We start from the raw sequence: 22423 nt of genomic DNA, 5'->3' as shown, positions 1-22423 counted from the left end.
CACTGGTGCCCGCATACGGAGAGGACTCATTTTGTAGACCTACCGTACGTCATTACCGAGTTCGCTTTAATGTCTTCAGTTGAGCTAGTTTACAGATCGCGAGGTTTGTACTTAGACATAGGTACGCCTAAAAACGGTGTTGGCTTATCGCAACCCGGGGACGGGACTGGACCGAATTCTGCTGTGGCTCTAATATGCATTTTCCTTTCGATCGTTTGTGGGTTTGACTCGACCTCATGCAACTAGTCGCTAGACAGTCTTATTTACGCGACGGTGAAACCCTTTTCATCACGTGCGGTGCAGGTGCCTGCTTTCGACGGGTTTTGCTACCGTTTACAATTGTTTTCGACGGGGTTTTGATATTCTTTCATGGTTTACAGGACTTCTGTTATTTATTGATGTTATTTATTTGAATGTCCCATTTCTGATTCTACTAGAAAGCAATCTTAACGTTCGTCGTAGTCCCAACCTTCACCCACAAAATCATCCCAAACTCGTTGTTTTGTGACCATGGTCACAAATGGCTTGGACCGGTCGGTCACTACCTACACGCACATCCTTTATTTGGTTCACGGTAAATGCCTGTCCGTGTTAAGCATTCATAACGTATTCCAGATGTGTACATTTCCGCTAGGTATAAATCGAATGGATGTGTGGGGTAGGTGTTAAACAAATCATTTGGATTTCGCACATTTTATTTTACCAAAGGATCGTATATTCTTCGTATGTGTACAACTATACAGATAAACGTGCCTTTTTAACTAAACGACAAATAATAATCAACCGCGGAAATAAAATCATGTGACTCCTAATCCACATAAGACGATGATGATGACCGAACACGAAATCATGCGAAGCGTTGGTATGCACATGAAACGATAACTTCGAGTTCTCTTCCATCTCACACGAGTATGATGTCGATTCGAGGTAATTTTGCAATAGGTTGACATACATGTTTCCGTAGACGCACTTGTCTAACCGCCAATTGCTTCGCCCTTGTTTTGTGTAATTTCACCAAAACACGGTTCTGGTCTGATGATGGTCGTTCAGTAGAAATGTGAATGGCTGTAAGAGAGATGAAACATGCAGACATATGCTTGCTCAAAAACACATATGTATGGAACTGAATGGCATCAATGTCGAGACGTGTCAATGCAAATAAATACTGACCACTTCCAAGATAGTTACGTGCACATCGACAACATGGACCTAAGCATTTTCCTTCGAAAGACGTTTTGAGGCCCTTACAAAACGAGCCGGGTGCAGGCACATCAAAAACTACGTGAACCTCCCGGTCACCAGAGATATTAGGCGAGCTCAATTTCAAGGCGCCGCAGACGGCAGTCCTTGTGCGAGAGATCACAGTCAGGGACAGCGCCAGGCCACCCTGAGCAGGACTATCCCCGCCGTCAGCAGGCACGGCGGTCAAGGCACCCGTTCCGCGGCACTGTGTGCAGACGCTCGAGCCACCGCTCTCCATCCGTCAGGAAGGGGCTGGACGAGCTTCTGGGCGGAAACTTGTCCGCATCCTCTAATACGGACAAGAAAAGAAGGCGATAAGAAAACTAGAATCCATTGGAAAAGACTTAATCAGGACAAATGCTGCTGTTAAATTTAACCAGATCTGCATCGAAAACAACTTGCTTCCCAAGTTTACGAATCCTCTAATACTTCACCGTTTTTCTCACCGTCCATCGCTTTTCCATCGTTTTCTCTCTCCTATAGCTTTGAGAGTCCGCGAGCATTTTTGTTCATTCCACAATGAGTAAAAGTTCGTCCAGTGTCCCAACCCGACATGACTCCCAGCCCTTCCGAGAAACAACGCTGTGAGTTCAGGGAAGCTGGGCAGCGTCGTGACGTGACGACATCGGACTACTTCTTCATCAGTCCACTGATCACGTCGATGGGCACGGGGAAAATGATGGTGGTGTTCTTCTCTGCCGAGATAGTGTTGAGCGTCTGCAGGTAGCGTAGCTGGAGGGCGTTCGGGCTCTCGGCCATGACGTCGGCGGCCTCCTTGAGGGCGCGCGAGGCCTTCATCTCGCCCTCGGCGGCGATCACCTTGGCCTTGGCCTCGCGGCTGGCCTCGGCCTCGGCGGCCATGGCGCGCTGCAGCTCCATTGGCAGCCGCACGTCCTTGACCTCGACACGCTCGACCTTGACGCCCCAGGCGTCGGTAGCCTCGTCCAGGGAGCTCTGCATCAGGTGGGCGATGGTCTCGCGCTGGGCCAGGATGTCGGACAAGTTGTACTGGCCAAGCACCGTGCGAAGAGTGGTGGCCGCCAGCAGATGTGTGGACGATGAACTGTTCTCCACATTCGTTACAGATATCGTCGGCTCGAAAATCCTATAGAAGACGACGGCATCGACAGATATGGTCACCAGGTCCTTGGTCAGAATCTCCTGGGGAGCGACATCGAACGAGACGACTCGGAGATCTACGCCGCGGAAGGTGTCGAGGCAGGGCAGGATGAAGAACAGCCCGGGTCCCTGCGCGCCGCCGGGCGCCAGCCGTCCCAGCCGGAAGATGATGGCCCGCTCGTACTCCTGCACCACCTTGATGGTGAAGCAGAGTGACAGCGGGAAGAAGCAGATGACCAGCAGCCAGGAGAGGAAGATGAGGAGGGCCTGGCAGCCGCCGTTGGTGTTCTCGTCGCTGTCGTCCTCTCGGCCCATGACGCGGGGCGGCGGCCGGGCGCCCGGCGAGCTCGGCTGGCGCGGCACCAGCTGAACAGTCGGCTCCGGCTCCGGCTCCTGGCCTCCTTTGCTCAACTCGTACTCGGCCGTGGCGCCCATCGTCGGTGCTCGCGGCGCCCCACTCGTGTGCACGTGAGAACCGCTCCGCCGCCTCGGGCTCACTGCCGCACCGGCTGCGTCCGCTGGTCAACACACACCGGACGTTATTCGCCGGCGGAATCGATCGGCGTGCAGCGGCGCGTGCCGTGTGGGACTGGGTCGATATTGCGGCCGTGCGGTCACTGTCGGGAGCGTCCGCCACCCTCCCCGCTCGGAGCCGTCGGCCGCAGTGCCTGCCGACGGCCGCGGGGCTGGCCCGCCGGCCGGCCGGCCCGGCTGCTGCTGCTCGGTGGATGCTTCCATGCGCCGCCGCCACGCGACGCCACCGACGGACCGGCGCCGGCGACAGGGCGCTGTCAAAATAAATCCGAAATTTCGACAGGCATTGGGTGAGACGCTTATACTACGCATTCGAGTGATTTTTTACTGTCTGACAGTGATCGTGAGCCAGGAATAATACCTATAAATGATGCGTAACAACCCTGTTTGCCTATATGCTGTTACCTATATCCTCTTGACTACTCGCCGCTTGAATTTTGACGAGTTCAAACGCAAGCCAGTGGCAGGTATTCGTGCTCAGAAGACGGATTTTAGTAGCATAGCTAGTAGCTACCTTCCTACTTGTTTTGCGAAAACTTTCTGTTTTTAACATCGTGAAAGTCCCACCGTTTCTAAAATGTTGCATTATTGCTGCTGATAGGGGTCATTTGTGGCCCGCCGCCGCTTAACCCGTGACTGCAGCGCAAGAGGCATCTGGCGGATTTCAAATCGTCATCAAAAATGCATCGAAACTCGAAAGTACGCGAGCTAATGGCTAGGCGTCTGCACAATAGCTGACCAAAAGCCTCCAGTTTCCCGTTTGAACCCGTGAAATGGAAGTGGTGCGGGGTTGGCGGTCGTGCAGACTCGATCGGTACCTCAGGTGATGTGCGCTCGCTCGCTCTGCCGCCCGGCGTCCCCCGCCGCGGGAGGCGGGGCTCGCCGCTGTACCCGGCGGCGCGCGCTCAGAGCAGGACGGTGACCTTCACCGGCGCCGGCCTGTGACGGTGGCGCCGCGCCCGGTGGCGTGCCGAACTGCGCCGGTAAACAGCGCGTCCGCCGGTCCGCCGGGCACGCCGCGCCGCGCCGCAGTTCGGTGACCGTGGCTGGCCGAGGCCGGGTGTAGCGTGCAGTGACTGAGAGACGGAGACTGCCGGAGCGGCTCACTGCCACACCGGTGTCTGAGGACTGAGCCACCGCGGCCATCTGTGCCGAGTGCAGCGCCGCGCGGCGAGACAGTCTCGGAGAGGGTTACCGGAGCGACTGAGTGAGGGACCGGAGCGGCGTCCGCGCGCCAATCATGGCCGAGGGCGGCAGTCAGGAGCTGCCGCTGCGCAAGTCGATCTCTGAGCACGGCTCGGAGCCGACGGTGGACCTGGTCACCGGCCGGCCGACCAACCCGGACCGACCCAAGCCGCGCGTGCTCGGCAGGGACGACGAGAACCCGGCGCCGGACGGCTGCTGCACCGCCTTCCTCACGTTCATCTCCTGGCTGCTGGTCATCTGCTTCTTCCCACTGTCACTCTGCTTCACCATCAAGGTGGTGCAGGAGTACGAGCGGGCCATCATCTTCCGGCTGGGACGGCTGGCGCCCGGCGGCGCGCAGGGACCCGGACTGTTCTTCATCCTGCCCTGCCTCGACACCTTCCGCTGTGTAGACCTCCGAGTCGTCTCGTTCGATGTCGCTCCCCAGGAGATTCTGACCAAGGACCTGGTGACCGTATCTGTCGATGCCGTCGTCTACTATAGGATCTTCGAGCCGACGGTGTCTGTCACAAACGTGGAGAACAGCGGCTCTTCGACGCGACTGTTGGCCGCTACAACGCTCCGTACTGTGCTGGGCCAGTACAACCTGTCCGACATTCTCTCCCAGCGCGAGACCATCGCCCACCTGATGCAGAGCACCCTGGACGAGGCTACCGACGCCTGGGGCGTCAAGGTGGAGCGTGTCGAGGTCAAGGACGTGCGGCTGCCAATGGAGCTGCAGCGCGCCATGGCCGCCGAGGCCGAGGCCAGCCGCGAGGCCAAGGCCAAGGTGATCGCCGCCGAGGGCGAGATGAAGGCCTCCCGCGCCCTCAAGGAGGCCGCCGACGTCATGGCCGAGAGCCCGAACGCCCTCCAGCTGCGTTACCTGCAGACGCTCAACTCCATCTCGGCAGAGAAGAATACCACCATCATCTTCCCCGTGCCCATCGACATCATCGGAGGACTGATGAAGAAGTAGTCGGAGCTTCCTGAACATGCCGGAAGTGTCCGCGGATTACGGACCCAGCAGCGGACTGGTGCTTCACGAGGACACTTCAGAGGCCGATCTGACGCCGAAAGTCAGTTGGATCATGTCTTGGGACAGCCGGCTGATGACCTGTTACAGCCGACTCATGACATGATACAGCCGGCTTATGACCTGGAACAGCAGGGTCGTGACCTGGGTCAGATGGATCATGACCTGGAACAGAAAGTTTTCTGTTTGGACTTATCAGAGCCGATCGTTTCGTAATAACGTCTGAAAACGAAAAGAAGATAACTGATGTGCCCACTGTCGTGGCGCGTGAAGTGAGCATAGACGGACGCACGGACGTCTAGACAAGGATCCGCTGATGCCGGAGGTGAAAACGCAGGTGGCGGACGAGTAGGGTTAGACCGTTACCGAATTCGGCCTTCTCGGCTCCGCTGACTGCGGGCGCTTTTGTGCAGTGGTGTCAGCAGTGCTGACTAGTGTGCACTGCACCGATACGATCTGAGTGGAGATTTCTCCATCTGATGACAGGGTCGTGTGCGCGTCCACTGCGATCTGAGTTCGGGTCACCAGCTTCTTTTCCCGATTGGCCAGCAGATAGCTCTTCTGATTGTGCGGAAGCTTGTTACGCGTAGGTATAGAGACTGGAGCTCACTGTGGCTCTCATTTGGTGTTTGATTTCTGAGCGCTTTTAAGGTGCACTAGCTGTAGATCACTGGTTACAAGTGGCCTTGTCAGGTGCCTATGAAATGTGAATGAAAATATTGGTTTTGGACTTGTAGTTCTTTGATATAAAGTCGAGCAGGCTTCAATGAGCTGCAGCTATGTTTGGGCTCAATCACTTCAGCTTTGCGTTGGTATTTTGGAAAGCTGCTTCATCCACCATATTTTAGTTTGTTCGTTATCCTGCTAGGACATATTCAGCTCCACCATATACTTTTATGAAGGATATGCCGTGTTGGACGTGCTTTCGTTGCATGCATGCCTTTGGTCAACCGCTAGTTAACCAATATCGCTGCCTTCTGCGTGTACAATGCCTAATATCATTGAGCCGAGATATATCCGTCACATCGCACAATCATTTTTTTGTATTACCGTCACCTGACCTCTCCGTCGCACCTGCGTGTTTAACTGTTTTGTATGCTTCGCTTACGGCACTACTATTTTCTGTAAGAAAATACACGTGAAGTGACGGCCATTGTTTCCAGCCACAGTTAATAGCCTCAGTGCTGGCCGGCCGGCGCGCCCGGCTCCCCTGCCGGGACGGGGCGCAGAACAGCCGCCCTCTTCTGGCGGCGCCGCGTCCGTCTCAGTCTGTACGTGTGTACTGTGTAGGTAGCAGTTTATGGCAACCGGTCGTGTTTATCCCCGAACGTTTCGGCGACTGTGCCGAGTGAGTCTCTGAGCAGCCAACAACGGCCGGCGGGGACACGGCGGGCACTGAGGGAGCGCTGCGCCAATGCACCACAATGCGCGCCAAGGCCGTCCGCCACAAACGCCCAGCAGCGGCTCCGCGCGCCACGTCAACGCTCACTGGTGACGAGTTTAGCTCGGGACTGGAGGTTACATATTTAGCTGACCGACAGGTCCCCCTCCCCGCCCCACAGCGGGACTGGATGTGTCGTCAGCATCTGGCCGCCCGGCCCCCTCCCCTCCCCTCTCCCGGCGCGGGCGGCGTGTGCAATGTGCACGCCGCTCCGGTACCGCTCCGTGTTCGGTGCTGATGCACTCTGTGCTGCCCGGTCTGTCCAGTGGCACAGTAGCCGGTACGTGCGCTGCGCACGTGCACGATACGTTCGTCTCGGTCTCTGACGAGCGCAGCGCGGCCTGGACAGTCCATATGGGGCTGTGGTTCCATTGGAGGCCGCTGGGCCGTGTGCTCACCGCTCACTAACAGACCGGATGGGAGCACGTCTGCAGCTGTGGCGGCGTGAGGCAGCAAAAACACGCGGCGACTGCGCCCGATCCGGGCCCGTCCCCAGCCCGTCCGGAGCCCCTCCCCAGCCAGCCGGCGCCGAGGCGCCGGCAGTCGCCTGGTGGGGTAGTCCAAACTGCGACTGTGGTGGGGTAGTCCAAACGGCGGACTCATGGCGTGCCCCGCTCGGCGGGGGAGGGGCTGGGATCCTCTCCGTGGGGGTGAGGACGGGGGCAGATCGGAACACCTGCACCGCAGCCGTGTCCGCCGGGAAGGGATTAGGTACTGTCCCGGCCGCCAGACGGCAGGAAACCAGTTCGAGTGTGGTTACATAATGCATCGACTCGACTGACGCAGTCTCGGCTGAGCCCATGTATTTGCTTTGGTTATGATGGTTAGTCTTGTGGAGTGGATTGTGGACTGTGGTGTGGATTAGCTGTTCGGCTAATTTTTAATACTCGGTCGTGTGATGCCTCTATCTGATTGAAGGGAGACCAGAGACGCTCAGTCGCATAAAATTCCTTCCGGGTGCTCTTTCCTGTCTATGAGCGAACCTTGCATTTCTATCCTAAATATTTGCTTACTACACTAGCTTATGAAAGCTGATAAGTATCGGGTGGCCCAGAAATAACGTTCCCAACTTAAAATCAATATTTCTCAGAAAGTGATAAAGATACAACATTGAAACTTCTAACAGACAATGCGGCATATATTTTCAGTAAATGGTATGATTTTTATGTTATTCGGTCATTTACTTTTTAAACGTTTCGTGTTTCTAGCATGCCATGTAAAAATTACTTTTTTGCTCAGATGTTTACTAAAAAATGTGAGTGAACGGGCCACTTCCATCTCGACGCGACGGCCTGCAGCCATGACTGCTACTGGCAACTAGCCTCATTGATGGTTCAGACCTCAGGGTAACACATTCCCTCTCGCTTTTTTCCTTATTCGGTCGATTTACTGTTTGATCTTCTTAAATTGAGGGCGATCAGCAGTAACCCATGCACCGTGCCACTCCCTCTGCTCGAAACAGGACTCAGTGTTGAAACCAATGGCATCAATTTACACCATTTTGCCTCAATATTTGAATATTTGGCACATAAGTGGGACAAAAATATTTAGGGTAACAACACACGTGCTGGTTTCATTCACGTGTTCTATTTTTTTTTTCTAACATGGTACGTCTAAGCCAATCATCACTACCGTTCAACATCGGCAAAAAAGCAAAAATGTCTTACTGAATTCAACATAAGGTTGCTGGCTTGAAAATGATGGTACAGTGTTATTACTTCAACTTGGCATACCTACCAATGCGGAAAGAAGTGACGCAACCTTGATGAAAATTTTGGCTCTTTATTTGCACTCGAATTTTAGATATAGGCATTCAAAGTTCGGAACGTTGTTTTGGGCCACCCGGAATATGCACATAACTACTTCGCTCGGTGAACTGCGGCGTTGGGCTTTATTCATAGCCGCTAGATGGCGTTAGAGGTGAGCGCCTGAATGTAGGCTGTACCGCATGGCCGGCTGCCCGTCTCTCCCACGGTAGGTATGGCTGGTCGGACGGTGTTATGTAATCGTAATGAACCGCGCCGACGCGATGTCACGCTAAGTCAACCATACTGTGGTCAGTGGTCACTTTGATTGGAAAACCGTGCCTCTGGCAGTTCAGCTGTTCGGGTAAAGGAGTAGCTCTGTCATGTCCGGGTACAGGAGTGCCTCTGGCAGCTCCGCCTGTCCGCGGGTACAGGAGTGTCTCTGTTCGGCCGGTCCGCGGGTACAGGAGCGTCTCTGTTCGGCCGGTCCGGATACAGGAGTGCCTCTGGCAGCTCCGCCTGTCCGCGGGTACAGGAGTGTCTCTGTTCGGCCGGTCCGCGGGTACAGGAGCGTCTCTGTTCGGCCGGTCCGGATACAGGAGTGCCTCTGGTAGTTCCGCCTGTCCGCGGGTACAGGAGCGTCTCTGTTCGGCCGGTCCGCGGGTACAGGAGCGTCTCTGTTCGGCCGGTCCGCGGGTACAGGAGTGCCTCTGGTAGTTCCGCCTGTCCGCGGGTACAGGAGCGTCTCTGTTCGGCCGGTCCGGATACAGGATGTGAATCTGATTTGGCCCGAGCCGTTCGGGTGGTCTGGTGCCAGCGATGGTGGCCTCTCCGTAATCTGGGGATATTTCGCGCTGGGGTCTGCCTGCTGCCAACCATAACTGCTGCCTACAGGCAGTGGGTATCGGGTGCCAGTGTAAATAAAAACAGAAATGTCTGACGCCATTTTAGAAACACTCGACAAATTGAAGTCGACGGCAGTCTATAGCAAATTAAGCAAAACACATTGCTGGCCCCAGACGACAGTCTTTGAAAAGATACGAGGCAGCATTGGAGCCAGTTTACCTTCAACGTTTAGTCAAATCACACTTTGGATGATCCAGAGTCACAGTTGGAGGCAGCTGGATCATTTGCATAGATTCAGTCCTGATAAGTGGCGTTTGTGAAGCTCGGAGTCATGTTATCACGGTCAAGCTATTCAGTTTCAGTTCCAATGTCCATTGCTGGAATGTTATCCAGAACGTTACCAGTCGAGTGCAGCTCCAGGCACGTGGTGAGTCGCTCAGATCAGTCTCGTAATGCGTCGTCACGCTCCTGCGGGGAGCGTTTGATCCACTGGCGGGTAGCGGTCTTTCAGCGAGATTGGGCCGTGTTCACGGAGCGATTCTACCGACTACCGCCGCTATTGGGATCACCGCCTGGCTGTATACATATCAGCACCAGCCCGCATAGTGTGACAAATGCGGGCGGCTGGCCTGGTGACCCAGTGGTCCCCTCCCATTGCTGACATTTGTTCGTTGGGTATCGGCGAACTGAGCTGCGACCTGATCGTCTAATGTCTAGCGACCGCTGACGGGCGGGCGGTGACGAGCGGGTAGTTCGGGGCGGCTGTTTGCGCCATCTACACCGGCCGACGGTCCTGCAGACTGATCTCAGCGCCACGGGGGGTGCATGGTGGTCAGATGTGCCGAGGGCCCAGCCACCTGGCGGCCGCTCTCAGCTCCCACCCTGCCACCTGACGGCGGGGCTGAGCTGCGGGTGGTGCGGCGCGCCTGCAGTGCGCCCCCGGGGCGGTCCGGTGAGCAGTGCGCCGGCGCCGACTAGCTCCTGCCAGCCGGCGTCTAATCATAGCCGGCCGTCGCGGCGGGCGTGGCCGGTCGCAGCTCGGGCGGACAGGGCGGCGAGCCGGCGCGGCGGCAGGTGGTACTCCCGGAGAGCGCGAGGGCGAGCGGCGCGCGATGGCCACGGAGGCGGAGCAGGCGCCGCTGGGCCGGCGGCTCGAGTCGGTGGGGCCCGAGCAGCGCGTGCCCACCACCCTATCGACGATCGCCGTGCAGAGCGGCGCCACGCGGATCGTCATCGCTCTGCTGCAGGTACGGCCGCGGGGCACCGGACCGGCTGGGCTGAGGTCAGCCGAGGCCGAGCCTGAGGGTGTCGAGTCAGCCTGCATGGGACCGAAATTTAGTGCACGGTAGCGTCTGGGAATGATTTTGAGATTTGACCCATTTGCGTCTGGAATATGACCCTGTTTCATTAACAGCCCCCGACGATCGTCTTTGATATGCCTTTGAGCGCCGCTCAGGTGCGGCGTTCCTTCTTTTACATCCACCTCTGACACCTTGGACTGAACTGAAGGTCTCCTCTCGGTGACAGCTCTCCTCCCTGCCATTGGATCAATCCTGACAGTGGCAGGGGGCGACTGACAGCCCGGCCCCTGTCCCTATCGCCCGGCCCGTCGGTCTCCCTGACCGCTCTGTAAGTGGGTGAGACGAACGGGCCCTGACCGCGCGGGGACGGCCGCACGGTGTCGGTCGCCGGGCGCTGTTTATAGCAGTGCCTGGGCGGCGCCGTCGCATCTCGCATCGCTCCGCTTACCGTGCCACTCACAGACACAGTGGCGGCCGACGCCAGTTCTACCACTGATTGGGTGACTGACACCGTATTACACAGCCAGACAAACAGCAGTGACCGTACTGCACACAGACACCCACAGACATAGCGCACTAGGCCTACGTCTAGCGAGTTGTTAGCGAGTTGAACTGGTTGCCTGCCGAGGACCTCGTGATGTATCGTACACTGTGTCTGCTGAAAGCCATCCTCACCTACGAACAACCGGCTGACTTAGCGAGTCACTTTCGAACGGCGATGAGTGTGAGGCAGAGATCGACCAGGCAGGACGACCATCTTGTTTTACCACGCATCAGAACAGAGTCAGGGAGGAGAATGTTCATCTACCGGGGGGCCCGAGCATATAATGCCCTACCACCCTCCGTACGGGACGGACGCACCGCGGCTTTCAAAAACGCTTTGCGGATACACATGGGTCAGGCGCGGCAGATGCAGGTGGGGCATTCCACGTCAAATCGAACAAAAATCGGCTGTTTTGCACCTTACCATCAGCGATTTCATTATAAATTTGTGAGCGAGTTCCTGTGTGGCTCCGGACATTACATTGATGTTTTTTGCACATTCTGACCACAGGTCTTCTAAATATAGGGCATCAAATTTTTACAAAATGTTGCATCTTTATATTTTTGAACGACCATAACTTTGGTTGTACTTGTTTGATTTGAATGAAATAAACCTTACTGTTTAGGTAATTTCTTAAGCATTTGTTTAGAACTGCACTAACTTAAATATATGACCTTGAAATTTGCTTAACTCTGTTCTTAAGCACAAATATTGAAATAGCAAAAAACACGTCACCTTCGATTTGGCTCATTTTCATATATTTTATTGCCTACTATATTCTTAACAACCTGTGAAAAAATTAGAGTGGGCCATTCATAAGTTTTGAAGAAAATTGCACATATGCAAACGTATGTTAGCACGCGCAGTGGAGGGGGAAGAACAAATTTCGCCCACCCCTCCTGTTTTTCGCCAATATCTCATAAGATTAATGCGAAATTAATTATGGCTACCTGTCAAGAATTGAATTGGGCATCTCATCGTGCAAGCAATAAGAAAATCGGTTCACAACTGTTCTAGTAATAGCGGTGTAAAGTGAACATCCTGTCGCCGCAGCAACGCGGCGGCTCGGCAGCCGGCGCCGACCGCTACACGCCGCCTGAATTGTAGACTGTGCCGGGACGGAACGGAACGGTTCCGTCTTTACATCGCGCTCCCTACCGCTGATTACCTTCGATTCGCGTCAAATTTTGTGAGAAGACTAAGAAATGTACAGGCAATCTTATGGCGAAAAAATTTTGAAAATCGGTTGGTAAACAATTGAAATATGAACGTGTAAACACAAAATTGTGATTGCTGCGTTTCCCGCATCGGCCGAGCCCGCCTCAGCCGGCGACATGTTACTCTTAGCAGGCCTCTAACTGCCATATTTATTATTGGATTAACTAGAAATTCCCCATACATACTAAAAAATGTATGTTCTTTCGTATAGTGGAGATCAAAAGACGTGAAAATATCGTAGCGTGATAATGTTTTCGTTGAATTTACTTCATGATGCATTTCCACACGGCTCAAAATTCACCGCAAAATACCGTTTGCCTGAGACACTTTTACTATGGAACGTGAATGCTTGACTACGATGACTATGCATTTCCATTCTCGCAGAGTTTGGGATATCGCTAATCAGCAATCATTCATTTCAGAAAGTGTACACAAGCAAGCATGTCTTGACTCTGTCTTTCAAGGTCACGCGCGGTTGCGTGATGTTGATGCATGAAAACGGCGTTTGCCGCGAAAGTTATGAATGGCCCACTCCAATTTTTTCACAGATGGTTAGGAACATTGTGACGGACATAATATGTAAAAATTACCCAAATCGAAGGTGACGTGTTTTTTGCTATTTAAATTTTTCTGTTTTAATTCAAGGTCAAATGCATTTCAAGGTCACTTCAATTTAATTTTATAATTAAAAATCAAAGCCTTATCAATTGCCTATAAGACCCTGTTAATATCATTTTGATACCAGAAAAGGAACCAGAGTTATAGCCATTTAAAAAATTGATGTGTGGCATTTTTCGCTATATTCGATGACCTATATCTCAGCGATACGTTATCAAATTTTGAAAATATTATACGTAACTCAGTTTTGAACCATGCCCAGTCTGCCTACAAATTTTCAGAAAAATCGAAGGGGATGACGGATTTCGGTGTTTGATTTGACGTGGAATGCCCCAGGTGTGAGCGTGCTCGTGTGTGGTACCTTTTAGCATTCTTTCATTGGGTTAGTTGCCTTTTGCATTGTTTTATGTCGTATTAGTGTCGTGTGTGTATGCCTTTTATCCCACAACTGACGTAAGCACATGAAAAGCCGGTGTATGTTTACCTGGATGAGCTTGAAATACATTCTGAATTCTGAATTCTGAATTCTGAATTCTGAGTCTATCTATGAACGTTGCTTGATCTGGCTCGTTCGGGCAGATGTCTGCGGCAGGTAGCGACTGTCGCTATAAAGTTACTTTATGAAAGTAAGCCCTCGTTGAAGTCTGTTCTAAACACTGTTTGCATTCGGAGTCAGACCATCTGCGAGGGCCCACAGAATATGATGTCATTGAAGGGTCAGACTCAAAATAAGCGTTGAACTTGGAATGGAAACTCGATTTGCGGGTCCAGAAGCAGCCATTGCGTCAGCGGCGAGTCATTGTCAAGTTCCGAGCTGGATGTAAACTTGGCGCTGGACTCGGACTCGACTCCGAGTCAGAGTCCGGCCGGCCTGTCGCAGCAGGTGCCGGCCGAGAACGGCTCGGCCCGCTATGAGCTCACCGTCGGCGGTATAAATAGCCGCCGGCCCAGCCGACCGGTCAGGGCACCCATGGCCGTCAGCACTGGGCGGGACCCACTGAGTCCCCAGCGGATCCACTCTGCCGCCAGGTGGGGTCGCTGTGTCCCTCCGGTCTACCTCCGTCGTCGAACGACTACCACCGTCTAGTAGCGTCATGATAGCTTCCCATCTCCGAGTCCGCGCCCGGGCTCTCGGTGCCGTCCCGGCGGCCCCGCCCTCCCCCCTCACCGCGGCTCCGACAGGCCACTTCTGAGAGTTTTGGGCCTGACGCATGCTGCGGGGCAGGGCGCCAGGTCTGTGCCTGCCGCCTGTCCCGGCCGGCCTGTCTCGGCGGAGCGGGCGGCGAGTCGCCATGTATTGGCGCTGCTGTCACACACCCACGGTCCCACGGGGCGCGGCGGTGACGGCGGTCGGCTCGGAATGCGCGATCACTGACGCCGCCCCGGTGTGGTGTTCACTGTTCAGCCGGGCGGTTATTGCATGGTATGGCTTTTGAGTCGTGGTAGCGCACATGCTGAGCGTATGGATCGCATTCGGAAGTATGTATTTCGTATATGTGTCATGGGTCGTAATGCGCACCAGCCAATGAATAATGTGGCCACCTAACTCGGTGTTCTTTCGTTACCAACGGTGTGCCCCGTGCGAGACTACACGCTCCAATAATTCATGTTACCCGTGCGTCCCAACTAGGCCTCCATAGGGGATCGATCGCGTAACTGACTTCACTCGCATAGCCGTTGTATTGCAACAAGGAGCACTTCATGGAGCACTCGACATTCAACAACAAATAGAGGCGCATCGGGTGTTGGTCGTCCGGCTGAGTGGCTCGGCGATGTATAGAGCGGGTCTGCGCCGCCCGCAGTGTCAACGACGTTTACACATTGGTGGTGCACGGGGCGACCTTTATTAAAACGGCTGGCAGCTGTCTCGTCCGTCTCGTCTCGTCCGTCGACTACCGCATTCTTATATTGCGATGACCCTTTATCATGACTATTATCTCGTGTCGGTGAGTATCGTCCCCAATCTTCAATTTATCAGTGTGTACCGTGCCTTCTGGCTTTGTTTGTTACCAAGGGATGCACGTAAAATTTGCCGGCATTCCAGATTAATTACCACACCTTATCTTGGCTCTCGCGCCAGTTTCTCGCCTACTTGCATCCGTCGACGGCCCGTTTTTCAGCCCGTTTTTCCCAGAGGCTCGTCGGCGCACCGTCTGGGTAATGCCTCCTCGCCCCCGGCACCTCCTCCCCCCCCCCTGGCACCATCCCTCCGCCAGCGGCACCGGGCACCTGCGGAATGGAATTCGGCCGGTCCGCCGTACCCGGGCCGTATGCGGCCGTGCAGCCGGGCAGGGTCCACCGGGCGCGCACGTGTAAACCGAGTCGGTCCGGCCGGCCTCACCGCCGCGCCGCGCCCGGCCCCGTCCGCGCTCAGCGAGGGCTGCGGCCGAGTTTTGGGCGGGATGGAAGCCCTCCCAGCTGAAGGGCAGCTTGGCTTCGGGAAGGAATGATTCCTGACTCCTGTGAGGTCGGGATTAGGGCACGGGCTTCAAGTGGACAAACATCTGGGGGCTGGGCGGACTCCTGAGTTTGGGTGGGACGATGACCGGCGGTTAGGGATGGGCGGGGTGGGACGATGCCCTGTCTGGGGTGGGAGCAGAGGGAGCGGGTGACGTCAACCTGCCGGTACGACGACGGCACCGCTTTCAGCCGGCGCGGCCCGACCGTGTTGACGGAGGCCAGCGGCGGTTCCAGGCGGCCAGGGACGGCCGGCGCGGCTGGAACAACTGGGACTGCCCGCGCTGGGTCTGTATAGCTACCGGAACAGTGTTGGGAGGCGTTTGAATGGAGTGGCCCTCTGAATAACACTTTTCCTTGCTCGTGTCTTGTGGTGTGAATGAGGAAGATATATCGGAATAAGCATGCAGAGTTGGATTTTGGCTGGATGTGGGAGACGGGAGAATAAATTACCGTAAGATAAATTATTTCGTCTTTTCAATCTTCACCAGTCTGTCGGTCATCTTTTGCGCCACCCAGTCGCGCTCCTTTGAATATCTTTTTGCCGGGAACTGCTGTTCGTCTCACACTTTGATCTCTCCCTCCGAAGTGAAGGGCTCCTCTCACGGCTGTCTCGGCCCGTGCTGCCCTCAAAGGTGCCGGTCTGGGGCGGGTGGGCCGATGCGCTCTGAGAGGCACAGAGCGGCAGACCTCACTCTGCGGCCGCCGTGCTCCCGGTCCCTGCCCCCCCCCCCCCGCCCAGCCGTTCTCTGCACGGCCGAGTGGCGTCTGTCACTGGCTGAGACGGCCGGCTGGGAGAGCAGGGCGCCGCGCTGCTCCCCTCCAGTGCGCCTCACACAGCCGCGGCGCCGGAGGGCCCGCAGCCCGCCCGTCAGGTGCCGAGAAATGGGGTTAAACAAATGAGCTTTACGAGCCGCCGCGGAACAGAATGATGTGTGAGACGCTTCCGGGGAGTGATTTGGGACGGGAGGCTGTTGCCGGCGTGCTGGACGTCAGCGGAGATGACTGACCACTGCCTGGGGCTGGCCTTTGAGGTGGTGCTGGTATCTTGTTGCAATGCCGCACTTATAGGCCATTCAAAAGCTTGCAGTAACGTTTCCGAAGCTTTAATTTTGCTTAACAAGGACATGGGCAGATTTGTTATTTGGTGTTCATTCATGATTTAAAGTTGAATCAACAAAGTCATTTGTAGTTTAATTGAAGTTTTCCAGTATAAAGCCACCGTTCGATGTAGGAGGCCTCCGGTTGCCACCGTGGCCGGGGGCTGTGGCATTTCCCGTCGGTGCCTCAGCCTCCTGAAATAGACGCCATCTCACCGCTGACCGGGCTATGTTTCATCGGCGCCCCCTCTCCCCTCTCCCCTCTCCTCGTCTCCCCGTTCTCCGCCGCCCGCGGCGTACACCGGCCGTATATACCTGTGAGCCGGGTCAGAGCCGACCTCCCCCCGCCCGCCCCGGCCCGTGCGCGGCGGTCAGTTTGTTTGGACGGCGCCGCGGCGTCGCAGGTGGTCTGACGACCGACCCAGAGCGGCGGGTACTGCGTGCGGTCCGCCCCAGAGCGGCGGGTACTGCGCGCGGTCCGCCCCTGAGCGGTGGGTACTGCGTGCGGTCCGCCCCAGAGCGGCGGGTACTGCGTGCGGTCCGCCCCTGAGCGGTGGGTACTGCGTGCGGTCCGCCCCAGAGCGGCGGGTACTGCGTGCGGTCCGCCGCAGAGCGGTGGTGACCTGTTGGGTATACTGCGTGCGGCCCTCCGACGGCCGGTGGAGAGTGACAGGCCACGCACCAGGCGCAGAGAGTCGCAGGGCAGCGGTGACGATGGGGAGTAAGTTCACTACCAGTGCGGAACTATAGTATGTACATGGGACAGTGTGATCTAATCCGGCCTTATCGACCCCCTATACCTGTCTAAATAATTGAAAGGAATAACAGTCGTAAAAGCACACATTAAAAACAGTAATAAGGATTAGCGAATAGCGCGGTCTTACATGGCCGTGCGGGGTCGCAGCGTTTTTGCCCGCCGGTGGTGGCAGTTACTGGCTATTGTTGATAGCCGCCAGGTCGCTGGCGTGTTTGCCGCGGCTGCACGTCGGGCTTGTTTGTCGAGTCAGACCCGGTACAATTCACTGCGCCCGTTTGCCCGGCTGATTAGCACCTGTGTGCTGGAGGATGGAAAGGCCCCGGGTACACGGCGGGGGCCGGCATTGTTGGAGCAGAGTCGTCCGACGCTGCTGGTTCCGCTCAAAGCCGATGTTGGCGGAGTGCCACTTCAGCAGCCGCCGCACTATTGCCACCCAGTCAGTGTGTGCATAAAGGATGTTGTGAGCGTTAGTATCATCGCCACCGAATTACATACAGCAGTATGTTCGCATTGACATTGAAGTGTCCGTTATCAGCGCGGAGGCGCTAATTTCGCCGCTCTAGCGTCACCCTCCCGACAGGCGCTCCGTCAGGGGCCGAGCGGGCCGGCCATTTGGCAGCCTGGCCGGCGGCGCCGACAGCCCCCGCCCCCCCCCCCCCCCCCCTCCGCCTCTGTTTGTGTGGCCGTCCCAGGGGCGGCAGCGGTCCTATGGGGAATGGAGGGCGCAGGTGGGGCGCGACCCGACCGGCTGACCTGGCGGGGTCGGTGGCTGCGTCTGGCGACCTGCACACCGCGCGTGAAATGTTGGACCGGGAGACCTGGCCGGGCCTGGCTCCTGAGAGGAACAAAGCCCGTCTGTCGGAGAACGTTGTGTTGTTTCAGACACCGTCACTCATCGCTCTTCGTCTGACGTGGGCGCGTGCGGTCGACATTGAACCTCTAGTCGGGGGCGGGGTTTTGTTTTATGATAAGGGAAAATAGTTAACGTAGGCATGATAATAGCGGAAAAAGGAGTAGCTAATATGAATTACAATTGTATTTGTGTAGGCAGGCTAGTGAAGCCATGTTGCAATGCCTCACAGTGGCCCTATAAATAATGATGAATATTCATAAACTAGATTGTGATGCAATGCGTGCGTCTGGCGCACTGCGGGCCAGTCTATGTATACGGCGTTCAGTGTACTGCGGGACAGTCGACATATACGGCGCCTGGTGTACTGCGGGGCAGTCTACATATACGGCGTTCGGTGTACAACGGGACAGTCTATGTATACGGCGTTCGGTATATTGCGGGACAGTCTACATATACGGCGCTCTGTATGGTGTGTGTAAGGCGGCACAGTCTAGGCATACGGCGTTCGGTGTTTTGCGGTACAGTCTACATTTACGGCGTTCCGTGTATTGCGGGACAGTCTGTGTACAGTGTACACGGCATTCGGTGTACTTCGGGACAGTCTATGTCTACGGCGTTCTGTGTGCTGTGGGGCACCCTATGTATACGGCGTTCGGTGTACATACTGCGGGACAGTCTGTATATGGCGTTCTGTTTGGTGTATTGCGGTACAGTCTATGTTTACGGCATTCTGTCTGGTGTGTTGCTGGACAGCTTACATGCGCTCATCGAGCACCAAAGCGACCGGCGTGTGCACTGTGCAGTACATACTTTATTGGGTGCAGTGTCGGACAGTTTAGGCGTTCTGGTCAATTTGATTTATGCCACCCAGCGCTCCATGAGCCCTGGCTAAATAGACTCTGCATTTCTCTATTCGTGACGGGTTTGTTGCTTTCGTTTCCAGAGCCGAGAATGGGTGGAGCTGAAGGTACTGGAGATGAGCCCGGAGCTGACCCACCTGGGACACAGCCTGGAGGAGGCGCAGCTGCTCCAAAAACAGCACGACGAGGTGCTGCAGAAACTCGCGGTAAGGAACGCTGGTCTGCAGGTGTTACAGAAACTCGCGGTAAGGAGCGCTGGTCTGTAGGTGCTGCAGAAACTCGCGGTACGGAACGCTGGTCTGCAGGTGCTGCAGAAACTCGCGGTAAGGAACGCTGGTCTGCAGGTGCTGCAGAAACTTGCGGTAAGGAACGCTGGTCTCTCGCGGTAGGGTCGCCCCCGGCCGCCGCGGTGTGCTGTGTGTAGCGCACAGGTGTACGGTGAGTGCCAGCTGGGCAGGGTCGACACCGCCGTCAAACGGCTGTGCTGCGGCTGAACACGTGTAGAACTAGATACACTGAGCTCTGCCGGGCTGGTGACCTTTGTGTAGGGGATGTTGGGGCAATGCCGGAGTTGGGGCAAAGCCGAAATTCGAGATATTTCGAAAACCGTAAGACATGAATGCCACCTGTCAGTGATGCTCTGAAGCTTAAGTGACTACAATTATCGCATGTTTGTTACGAGTCGTCATTCGGAATACTTCGACTGTGAGGGCGCCAAGAGCGTTTTCAAGGTACGTTTCCCTTGTACTACATGCGCCTTTGAAGCTGCATTTTTTACTCATTATGCTACCGTTTGTCTGGCCAATTCGGTTAAGTAATCTTCAGCATGTCTTTGCATAAGTGTGCTGCCTATTTGAAATTTATACAGCACGTTGAAAAGTTATGGGCCTGCAAATGAAAGTATGGCTGGCTGGGGTAATGCCGAAAACGTGCGATTACGCACGTGTTAAAAGCACGCTACGTGGACTTTACTGCTGTAGAAAAGCAACGCGTATTTTTAGTCACACAAATTACACTTTCAACCGACACAACGGCTTGTTACCTATAAGGAATGATTTACCTGGCATTTTCTTATTATATCACACAATTATAACTTCCAGTGTGCACCGCGTCCTCAATCTCTTGAAACGTGTGTCAGCTTTGATGAATTCTGGATAAAGTTTGAGATAAAATGGTAAAACATCAATGTCGGCATTCCCCGTAGATCATTTCTCCCATTTTCGGCTTTCCCCGCAGTCCGGGGCAACGCCGAAAAAGTCACTTCTTTGATATTTTTAGTTTGTGCGCTTAACGGTGTGCGAATTCATCAAATGCGCCTGGTATGTTTGAAAGGCAAAAGACTGGCCTCTCGAATGACGCCAGCAAGAATAGCGTATGTTGTCTACCTTGCGTGCTACGGGCGTCAGAAAAAAAAAGTCTTCGGCGTTCCCCCAACTTCCCCTATTGACCAGCCTAGTTATTTAATCGGGAAGGTAAAATAATGGCCTGTGTGACGCAGGAAACCAGCATCGAGCATCTATCTGTAAATAGTAGCAACTCTTTGCGTTGTTTTCAATTGCTACATTGCGCCTATGTTAGTGCGGCATTGTTCTGAATTCAGAGCTATTGCTCCTATCTTTAATACAGTCACCTGTTTTATCAACACTGGATGCATCACCCTCTTCTTTGTGCTGTCTCAAAACTGGGCGATAACTCGAGGTTCAAAGGAGGCCTGTGCAGTGTGCAGCCTGTGTGACGGCTGGGCCGCGGATGGTGAGACGGCGTCCACTGAGCTCACCGGTCACCCCCTGCCGGCGCGGACGGCTGCGCGGCATTCCTGACCCAGCCGGGGCCGGCGGCGGCGCCAGGAGCCCGCCCCGCCCCGCCCCCGCCCGGCACAGGATGGGCCGGTATAAACAGACAGCGCAGCTCCCGGCGAGCTGGCGGAGCTTTCACACCCTCACAGCGGGCCTGAGAGGGCCCAGCTCCGGGCAGTGGAACTGAGGACGACATATGATGTGAACTATGACCGCACAATTCAGCTCTGCTCTCACAGTTCTAAAAATGAGCTCATAGCAATTCTCAGTCACTGCCTGCCTGAGGTTTAGGCCATTACCTAACGGGTGGTCAGTATGAAACTGGACAAAGTTTGAATTGTTACTGTGTCGAAAGTTTCCAAGCAAAAGCAACGAAAATCGCGTTACCGTGCCATTATTTTGTTGTGATCACGATCGCTCTAATGGATATGTGACACCGGACCTCTGTCAGCCGCCAAGCGCACGCGCGCTGGCAGCCCCGCTATTGTCTTTCGCGGCACCTCCGGGTCGATTTGACGTATGACCTGCTGGATTTTCCGCTTCAACTGAGTGTCTCAGCTGGCCTGTCACCTTCCCTTATACACTCTCTGTTTGATGAGCCCCCACAGATCCTCAATGGGCTAAATCTGAGGGGTACATGGCAGGTTCATGTCACGTGCTATTTCGGGCACCCCAGCCTCCTCAAGAAGTTTCGTGTTCTAGCGCGCGTACTGTGACTGTTGCAAGGTCGGAACCTAACAGAACATCATGCTCTGTGTTCTGAGACTCACGAAGTGGTAGCAACGCGCCATTCAAACACTTTTCATAGCACAGTTCGCCCTTTACATTGCCTGTGCTCGGCAAGTAACTGGACGCGTGAGCCCCTCGGACGCATGGCAAGCCAGACGGGCATCTCGAGTGGATGCTTGCTCTCAGGTCGAAAGCGAAGGTGCGATCCACATGTGGAATAGTGTCTCCACCAGCTGAGGTGTAAAATTCGACAATGGAAGGCATTTGGCTGCCACTGCAGGTGAAATAAGATTCATCGTCCATATGCACCTCCATGTTTTTGCTACCCTGCATTGGACCCTGTGACAGACGGCGCAGGCGGGTTTTCTGTGTTCGAAATTGTGCCTCCGTCACCTTTATCCTATTTTTGTACCTGCTTCCTGCTTCTTGACGCATTAATTGTTCATATGTTTTGAAGATTCCAACATTTCTTCCCAGAGATCACAAGGAGAGCCCCAACTGTTCGGTGACGGCGCCGGTTTGTTTCTTCCGGTGCTGAATGAGCCTTTTCTTGGTGATCTTGCGATTCCCACCATGCAAAACATCTGCAAGTCCTCAGAGTTTATCGATGATCACATATTCTTAAGATCTGGTTACACCCTATGGCGTAATGTGACGCATAATGGTAGCATTTTTGTAATTTGTGTTATTTTCACAAACTTCCGCGAACAGGTCCCGGAACGCTTGCTGACTTACCGGCGCAATGTTTTCTTCTAGTTAATAGCAGAAAGTTGAAATATGAGCTGGTAATATACAATAACTGGAAGTATTCACCTGCCAAAAATAATTAAAATCTGTCCATAATTAGAGAAGCTATACTTAATCAAATTTTGTCCAGTTTCATACTGACCACCCGTTATCTCATGAAATTTATAAACAACTGAATCATAAACCCTCGGATCACATTTTTATAAGCACGCTTAGAACGGAAAGTGCAAACATTTATGCACCCGTCTTTATTTTTGGAGGTCTCAGAGTTATGTTTACGAGTCGGGTCGGAACA

The 22423-nt window shown here is 54.7% G+C and overlaps 3 protein-coding genes across 5 annotated transcripts in view; 2 read left to right on the top strand and 1 right to left on the bottom strand.

Annotated features, from left to right (window-relative positions):
• Positions 1-677: 677 nt before the first annotated feature.
• Positions 678-3089, bottom strand: LOC122373479 (band 7 protein AGAP004871-like). 2 transcript variants are annotated; one of them, XM_043351584.1, is made up of 2 exons: positions 1663-3089; positions 678-1529 (listed from the first exon to the last, which is right to left on the bottom strand). In XM_043351584.1, the coding sequence occupies exon 1, from the start codon at positions 2794-2796 to the stop codon at positions 1873-1875; it is 924 nt and encodes a 307-aa protein (XP_043207519.1). In that variant the 5' UTR covers positions 2797-3089; the 3' UTR covers positions 678-1529; positions 1663-1872. The 2 variants fall into 2 exon arrangements, with proteins under 2 accessions (XP_043207519.1, XP_043207520.1); XM_043351585.1 differs by having other exon boundaries at positions 678-1538; positions 1672-3027.
• A 783-nt stretch (positions 3090-3872) lies between these two features.
• Positions 3873-6267, top strand: LOC122373480 (band 7 protein AGAP004871-like). The gene has a single exon (XM_043351586.1). The coding sequence runs from the start codon at positions 4136-4138 to the stop codon at positions 5057-5059; it is 924 nt and encodes a 307-aa protein (XP_043207521.1). The 5' UTR covers positions 3873-4135; the 3' UTR covers positions 5060-6267.
• A 3931-nt stretch (positions 6268-10198) lies between these two features.
• The window catches only part of LOC122373478 (muscle M-line assembly protein unc-89-like), a 56235-nt gene continuing 44010 nt past the window's right edge, over positions 10199-22423 (top strand). For both annotated transcript variants that reach the window (XM_043351582.1, XM_043351580.1), the window contains exons 1-2: positions 10199-10395; positions 18940-19062. In XM_043351582.1, coding sequence (XP_043207517.1) covers positions 10261-10395; positions 18940-19062 — 258 coding nt within the window. In that variant the 5' untranslated portion in view covers positions 10199-10260. The remainder of the gene's footprint in view (positions 10396-18939; positions 19063-22423) is intronic.

Source organism: Amphibalanus amphitrite, unplaced genomic scaffold (assembly GCF_019059575.1).
Source record: "Amphibalanus amphitrite isolate SeventyFive unplaced genomic scaffold, NRLGWU_Aamphi_draft 001502F_arrow, whole genome shotgun sequence".
Lineage (NCBI taxonomy): Eukaryota > Metazoa > Arthropoda > Thecostraca > Balanomorpha > Balanidae > Amphibalanus > Amphibalanus amphitrite.
The sequence above is the reverse complement of the archived record's forward strand: the minus strand, read 5'-3'. Positions and strand labels throughout refer to the sequence as shown.